At 36.1% G+C, this 8580-nt stretch overlaps 1 protein-coding gene across 1 annotated transcript in view; it reads left to right on the forward strand.

The window, feature by feature from the left end:
• The window catches only part of UNC5C (unc-5 netrin receptor C), a 585103-nt gene that overhangs the window by 526011 nt on the left and 50512 nt on the right, over positions 1–8580 (forward strand). Inside the window, exon 12 of the mRNA XM_007946393.1 lies at positions 7684–7852. Within this exon, the coding sequence (XP_007944584.1) occupies positions 7684–7852 (169 nt within the window). The remainder of the gene's footprint in view (positions 1–7683; positions 7853–8580) is intronic.

Raw genomic sequence — 8580 nt, forward strand, 5'->3', positions numbered from 1 at the left:
ATAGTCCATTTAAGCTATAAATTACAGGGTCTTAGATTTGCCCCTACTTAATCTTTAATGAGCTTTATAGTTTTAGGTTTTACATTTAAATCTTTGACCCAACTTGAGTTTGCTTTTGTGTATGGGGTGAAGTATGGGTCTTGTTTCATTTTCTACAAGTGTATATCCAATTTTGCCAGCACCATTTGTTAAAGAGGCTATCTCTCTCCCATTTAATGGGTTTTAGTCCTTTGTCAAAGATCAGCTGTCCATAGATGGATGGGTCTATTTTTGGATTTTTGATTCTCTGCCATTGGTCTATCTGTTTTGAGATCCGGGAGTATGAGAACTCCCACTGTGTTTTTATTCTTCAGCAGTGCTTTGCTTATCCAAGGTCTCTTTCCTTTCCATATGAAGTTAATAATTGTTTTTTCCATATCTTTAAAAAATGTTGATTTTATCTGTGTCAGGATTGCATTGAATTCGTAGATTGCTTTGAGTAATATTGACATTTTCACAATATTCAGTCTTCCAATCCATGAACAAGGCAGGTTCTTCCATTTATGTAGATCCCTTGTAGTTTCTTGTTGTATAAATGAATATTTTTGAATGAAAGGGTGAATCATTAGAAGGATACATGAAGAAACCTTGGAGAACAGGATCTCAAAAATCAAAGTTAACGAGAATTTCAACATGAAGTTGACACAGATGTTCTTAAAATGTAAAGAAAGAGGGAAAACAATTTAAAAAAATGTATTTATCAACTGGAGGGCTTTGGTGGTCTTTTAGGATACTTTTTTTTTTTTTTTTTCCTGGTGAATAGTGATGGAAGCCCAAGGGGTGAGTTAGTGGTGAGATAGTTAAAACTATCAATATGTATTTACTAACTATAAACAATAAAGTAGTATGATAAAGTAGAGGGCCAAATTTCATTGTTTAAGTATGCATAGAGGAGAAAGTTTTCATTTATTTTAACATATTATTGTTTGCAACTTCATAAAATAAAAGGTGACGACAAGTAGAGTTTTTTTTGTTTTTGTTTTTGTCTTCTTTTACTCATTCAAGCCTCCAGTTCCTCAGTTTGAAGGACTGGCTATAAAATAACCAAAATTGTGGGGAGGAGGGAGATCCCAGGACTATTTTAATCTTATTCCCTCACAATTCTCTTCAGTATTTATTTATTGAAACACTCCTTATAGAAGAAATTATTTAAGGTAGTTTATGAAAATGCCTTTTTTTTCAACAGGAGCAAAATAATGTAAAATACATCAATAAAAAAGATGAGAAAATATAAGATAAAGTCAGATGAATAGTTTGAATATGAATTATTTGATATAATTCCCAGAACATTTCCTGTAAAGGCCATGAATTTACTGCTACAAAGCTTTTAAGAGGGGAACATGGTAAATTATAAGACCATGTGTTCATGAGGAATAATATATGTCCAGAAGAAACTCAATTATTTCTCCTATGATTCTTCTTAAAGAATACATTTTTAAAAAATAATGAACAGCATCTGTAAGATAAAAACAGCAACAAGTTTTGTGGGTTTGGTTTTGTTTTTTAAATAAGGATGCTTCTGTTATTATACCTTGATGTAAATAGATGGTTATAAGGCCCAAGATAGTATAAGGTCAAATTCAGTCAAATAATTCCCAAGGATTCAGCAGTTCAGTCCAAGGAACAATGCTAAGCTGGTCTCCTTAAGTTAGCTATAGATTTTGGCCTGTCTAGAGAAATGGTGGCATATCTTTCAGAATGGCTTCCATAAATATTTTTTTGCACTCAATTGAATTTTTGATAACAAGTGAGTTAGATATTCCCTGTCAGATACCTAGAGTGCAAATATTTCAAATTGCTAGTTATGTGTGAAGCTGTAAGCTTTAAAAAGCAGCTGAGCCTAGGGTGGGATTGTCATCCTGAGGGACCTGACAAAAGACATGTGCGTTAATAGAAGGCATCTCATCCCCACATAGAAGTGGATGGAGACAGATTCTCCGTATGAAGACATTTTGAGCCTGCACTAGAAAACAGACAAAAAATTTCATCAGGGCCCTAAACTCATATAAGCAACTCAAAATACACCGTGTGTGAAAGAAACCAATTGTCTCAGGTTTGAAATCTAGCTTTGCCAATGGTTAGCTTTGTGTCTGTGGGCAAATGTGTTAACATCTCCAGATTTCGACTTCCTCATCTGGAAAAAGAAGTAATACAATATTTACCTTAACTGCCTCATAGGTGTGCTGTGGGGCCAAATGGAATTGCTTATATGAAAGCTTTTTGTAAATTATGCACTTTGTGAAGACGTTTTCCTCACTAATAATAGCAAGCAAAAAATGAAAAACTACCTCTGTCAGCAAAATAAAACACATCTCTGTGGGCTTTCATCCTAGAGGCCACAGAACCCATCTAGGATTTACCATGATATTATCTTTTGGGGTCTTTAAAGGCCTTTAAAATTTTCATCATTGTTCATTGCTGAATTTCTACTTAATTGCTGCTTCTGTAGCTAATTTTTGCTCTGTGTTCATTTCCATATCACCTGCTATTAATATTTACAGAATGTTTGCTTGAATAGCTTGATAACATGTGCAACGTGAAAGAGTAAAGCCCTTCTCTGCAAAAAAAAAAAAAAGAAGAAGAATTAGACTCATATATTTATTTCATAGTATTTTCTTTTATGTATTTTAATATTTTCCCTTTATATAAATAAATGAAATGTTAATTTAGATACTCTGACATTTGTTTTCACATAGTTAAATCTTACCTTCCCTAAGTCATTCGTTCCATATATCCTTGGAAATTTTTCCAATTTCAGGGCTACTTCTTGCATCTTAAAAACACATAAGATTCTTATCATTATTTCTTCTTTGTTTTTCATTCCATTATGAATTCCATTTCACTACTTCCCTATTCATTACATTCTTGCACCTCACTGGGTTAATAAATTCTTTTGACACCTACTGCCCCTCCTTCCTCCCTCCTTCCCTTGCTATCCCTCCTCCAAGAATGGTGCCCATCAATATTGCATGCCAGGGGTGTGCTTGGAGAGTACAGGTCTGACAGCTCCCAGCCCAGCAGGGAGTCTTCTTCTCCCTTCTGTTCCAACTTCATATGAGAAAAACCCCTCCTCCATCCGGCCTCAAGCACCAACTGCTAATACAAGACTGAGAGACAGATGTTTCCAATCTCCAACTATATTGCAAGGGCCACTTGAAATGGATTCCACTTTAGTTTTCTTCCTTAAAAATTTAATGCTCACTTCACAAGGTACACTTCAAACCAAAAGAAAAGAGTAATGCTCAGAAAAATTCAATCATTCCTTTTTTTTTTTTTTTTTTTTTACAGAAAAAAACAAGGCTGTTAAGAAAGGGAGAATTAAGCAAAAATAAGGTCATTGCTTAGAGAAGATGGTGTAATATTAATTATGATAGAATGAAAGCAAAACTTCGTTCATGTGCTAAGAGAATGAGTTTCATACTGGAAGAGTGAAGGTCAAACTGTGTCAAGAAGGAATAAAAGCCAAGGTGGTGAAGGAGATAGTAATCAGGTCTCAAGCTGCTGCTAATAACCATTTGATTTTACATATAAATACTTTTCCAGGTACCTAGGTAGCTTTAGATTTAATAGAGAAAACGATTGCATTCGTAGAAAATGGAGAAGATACTAAAAGACTAAAACTGAAAACAAAACCCATTGCCATCAAGTCAAGGTCAGGTATGCCTTAGTCCTCAAAATGACATATTTGTGTTTTAATACTTTTAAAGAGGTCTTTTGCTACAGACTTGCCCCATGCGATATGTCATTTAATTTCTTGACTGCTGTTTCCATTGGTATTGATTATGGACCCAAGTAAAATGAAATCTTTGACAACTTCAATCCAGTAGCGAGGATTTTTGTTTTCTTTATGTTGGATTGTAATCAGTATTGAAGGCTGCAGTCATTGGTGTTCATCAGGAAGTACTTCAAGTCTTCTTCACTTTCAGCAAGGAAGGTTGATTTATCTGCATATCACAAGTAGTTAATGAGTCTTCCTCTAATTCTGATGCCACATTTTTCTTCATATAGTCCAGATTCTTGGATTATTTGTTTAGTATACATATTGAAATTGTATAGTAAAAGGATAAATCCCAGACGCTCACCTTTCCTGATTTTAAACCTTCAGTAGCCTCCTGTACTGGTCAAATAATTGCCTCTTGGGCCATGTATAGGTTCCACATAAGCATAATTAGTGTTCTGGAATTCCCACTCTTCACAATGTTACTATAATTTGTTGTGACCCACACAGATGAATGTCTTTACATAGTCAATAAAGCACAAGTAAACACCTTTCTGATATTCTGTGCTTTCAGCCAAGATCCATTTGATATCAGCAATGATATCCCTTGTTCCACAGCCTCTTCTGGATACAGCTTGAGTATCTGGCTTTTCTTTGTTGATGTATTGCTGGAACCATAGTACTAGCTACAATATTATAATTCTGTGCCTTATTCCTGAGTCTCAATTCCCAAGTATGACAGAAAAACAGCCACACAATACCTATATGTTCAGTAGATTATATTACAGGAAAGAAATCTGGGTTTAGAGAACCTAAATTTCTTATAATGGGAAATAAGCATGCCTGCCCTTTGCTTCAGAGGTCGATACTATCTTTATCTGCCAAGGATGTTGCTATACAAGCATTCTTGAATAGGTAGTCTGGAATAAGGGCAGAAACATGAGAGATCCATGGAGAATTGTATTCCAGTGATATTAAAAATACTAATAGCTGCTATCATTCATTGAGTGTTAACTGAGAGAAAGGCCACAGACATAAACTAACTTTTAGATTATATAGTATATAAACCATGGATAGAGATGAGACAAATCCATTTCAAGTGGCCATGCAATTATACTGGAATTTGATATGTCCCTTGTAATATCCATGTGGATGAAATGGAGAAATGTCGCTGAGCAACGAACATTTTAGTGGGTTTATATTTGGTTTAACTGAATAACTCAAAGTATTGATGTCAGACTGGAGAGAGGTTTAAGTGATGTCCTTGACAAAGACTCTGTCCTTGCCCTATTCTTGTGTTACATTGTTCTCGATGATTAGAATGGGAACATAAATGGCAGGCATATCAGATTTGTGCAGGATAAAAGAATGGAAGTGATAGCCCATATTTGGAGAAAAGACAAATATATATAGACAATAAATATAAGACAATATATAAGAAATATAAGACAAATATAAGACTATAAATATAAGACAATATATATAAGACAAATAAATATATAAAGATATAGATGAGCTGAAATTTTTCCTGAAACTATTAAAGTGAAATTATAAGCTAAATATAAATTTTTCTACGTATGTTTAGAAGCTCTTTACAATTATGGAACTGTGGAGAACATTTTAGGATAGCCATTAGCATAGTGCCTAGGCACTTGACTGCTAACCAGAAGGCTGGCGGTTCAAACCCACCAGCCACTCCCCAGAAGGCAGATGGGGCAATCTACTTCCATAGTGATACTGCCTCAGAAACCCAAGGAGGAGTCGCTATGAGCGGGGTCCGACTCGAGGGCACATAACAACAACAACATGATGTTCAATAAATTACTTAACCTCTTTGAGATTTCTTTGCCTTATTTTTATAAAAGAAATGCTTAACCATATGATATCCATCTTCCCTTCTAATTTGAACATGATAAATAGTATTTATAAATAATTACCTGATTAAGAATAATCTAAAGCAATATTTTTGTGAGGCACTAGCATAACATATTCCAAATTAGAGAAGATATTAGTCCTCTTATACTGTCTGCTACAGATTTATGTTCATCTCATGATGCCCCACTTTAAGGAGAACACTTATTGAAACACTGAAAGACATCCATATGAAAATGGAGAGGAAAAATAATACAGTAAGAGCTCTGGAAACTATGCTTTTCTAGTGTACATATAAAAAATTGAGGTCATTTGGCCTGAAATAAAGATCTTAGAAACATCATAACATTCTCAAATATTTGAAAAACATTCATGCCAGAAAGGACAGAAAGCAGGTCCAGGATATGCAGAGAGGAGTTATACGAAGGCAGATTGTGTTCATTCTAAGTAAGAATGTTTTATGAATTTGAATTGATCAGAAATGAGATGCCCCTTCAGTAGTTAAAAAAAAAAAAACTGCCATCGAGTTGATTCTAATTCATAGTGACCCTATAGGACAGAGTAGAACTGTCCGATAGGGTTTCCAAGGCTGTAAATCTTTATGGAAGCAAGCTGCCTCATCTTTCTCCTGCAGAACAGCTACTGGGTTCAAACTACTGACCTTTCAGTTAGTAGCCAATCACTTAACCACTACACCACTAGGGATTCTTACCCTGCTAAAATTCTCTGAGTGCATGATTTTTAAAAACTAGTTGACCTGGAGTGTGTAAGAATAAAACTGTTCCATAGGATTTTCATTGTCTGACTTTGCAGAAGTAGATTACTAGACCTTTTTTCTGAGGTGATTCTGAGTAGACTAAAACCTCCAACATTTTGGCTAGAAGCCAAGTACATTACCATTTCTCCACTCAGGACCTCCACATGACTTGTAAGCCACTCAGGAGCTCCACATGACTTTTAAGCCTCCCTATTGGAGCTCTGGTAGCATAGTACCTAAGCTCTGGTAGCATAGTGACTGCTAACCAGGAGGCTGATGATTCATACCCACCAGCCACTCCTCAGAAGGAAGATGGGGCAATCTACTTCCGTAGTGATACTGCCTCGGAAACCCAAGGAGGGGTCGCTACGAGTCAGGTCTGACTCGATGGCACATAAAAACAACAACATTTTGGCAGAGTGTTTGAGATTTGTGGTTAAGAAGGCATGAGTTTTAGTCCCAACACCAGCATTTGTTAGTTGTGCGAGCTTCAGCTATCCACTCAGAACCCTTGAGACTACTTCCTAACATATCACCTGATGGGTTAGTTTAATTTATCCAGGTGTTTGCTGATTACAATCTTGTTAGGGAAAGAATGAAAGGCAACTTCAATGTTGGAACACGTGAAAGGAACCATGTGAAAATAAAGCATTTGGGGCTTTGAGGTTCTTTCCATCCAGATATAAAGTATGCAAGTAGAGACAAAACTCATTTGAAATCATAAAAATACAAGTCTCTTCAGACTTGAAAGAAGAATATGCTATACTACTCTGAATTATTCTTGAAAGTCATTTGGAAGAACTTTACCTCTAAGCTGTCCTCATTCTGAAGTGTGTGTGTGTGTTTCTTTTTTTAAGTATTTGTCAGTTAGGTCCCAAAAACTTGAAAATATTTAAAAGGTTGCAAGAACAATAGCAAGTATTACCAGAAAAGATGGTTATGTAACCCATAAGGACTCTGTTCTGACGCATTCCATCCTGAAAGTATCTGGAAATGAAGTCAGAGGAAGCTAACAAAGACAGACCTGTGTCTGACAGAAAGGGATCAAAGAGATGCTGGTCTTTATTATTATCATAAAGGCCTCTGGTCTTGCAAAGTCAAAGTCTTGGTAAAGAGAATGTCCTCCTATCTAATTCTACCTCATCCTTCACCAAAAAAAAAAAAAAAAAAGAATGAAAGAAAGAAACACTCCAAAGAAAACCATTTGAATGCTTTGTACAATGTTTGATCTAAGATCCCAATGAGTACATGATTACTATGGAAATGTCACTGATGCAGGTCTCTTTTCTACCACCAGGCCACCCATGGAGGACTGTCAGACACTCTTGACCCCTGTGGTGAGCTGTGGGCCCCCAGGAGCCCTACTGACACGTCCCGTCATTCTCACCATGCATCATTGTGCTGATCCCAATACAGAGGACTGGAAGATCCAGCTCAAGAACCAGGCAGCACAGGGACAGTGGGAGGTGAGTATTGGTTGACATAAAAATGGAATACAGGAGCAATCTATTAAAAAAACCCGAATAATTATGGAAAGCCTTTCATTTTTAATGCAAAAACATGGATTGAATCTTAACTCACATTTGAGAGAGAGAAAGATACTAATTCCTGAATGCTTGATAGACACATAAATATATATATGGCAGCAAAACATTAGCTCACTTATGACAAAAGTGGAAAGTGCATGTAAGAGTTATGGATAAGTCCCTTTTGAAATATACATACTATATCTTGGGAAAGGAAATATATAAACATATTTTTATTAAAAATTTCAGGTAGAGAAATGTAATATCTCGTTCAGAATATGTTAGGCTCTGACTTACAGATAAGTACATAGGATAGAGTTCTTCTGTCTTAACATAGCAAACGGAAAGGATGTGTCTCCTAAGGTCCACTAGAATGAAGAAAATTTGTGGCATCATGGCTCTCCATGGCTCTTGTCATCATAACTTATTAAAGATAATGCATCAAATAAGTCTTGTTCCCTACACCAGAACCCTTCACTTGGCCTTGTTATTCTTGTTGTTGTTGTTGTTCTTAAGTGCCGTCAAGTCGTTTCCGACTCATAGCGACCCCATGCACAGCAGAACGAAACACTGCCCAATCCCGTGCCAGCCCCACAATCCCTGCTATACTTGAGCCCATCATCGCAGCCACCGTGTCAATCCATCTCCTTGAAGGCCTCCCCCTATTT

Source organism: Orycteropus afer, unplaced genomic scaffold (assembly GCF_000298275.1).
Source record: "Orycteropus afer afer isolate SDZICR_OR568_19922 unplaced genomic scaffold, OryAfe1.0 scaffold00159, whole genome shotgun sequence".
Taxonomy (NCBI): Eukaryota; Metazoa; Chordata; class Mammalia; order Tubulidentata; family Orycteropodidae; genus Orycteropus; species Orycteropus afer.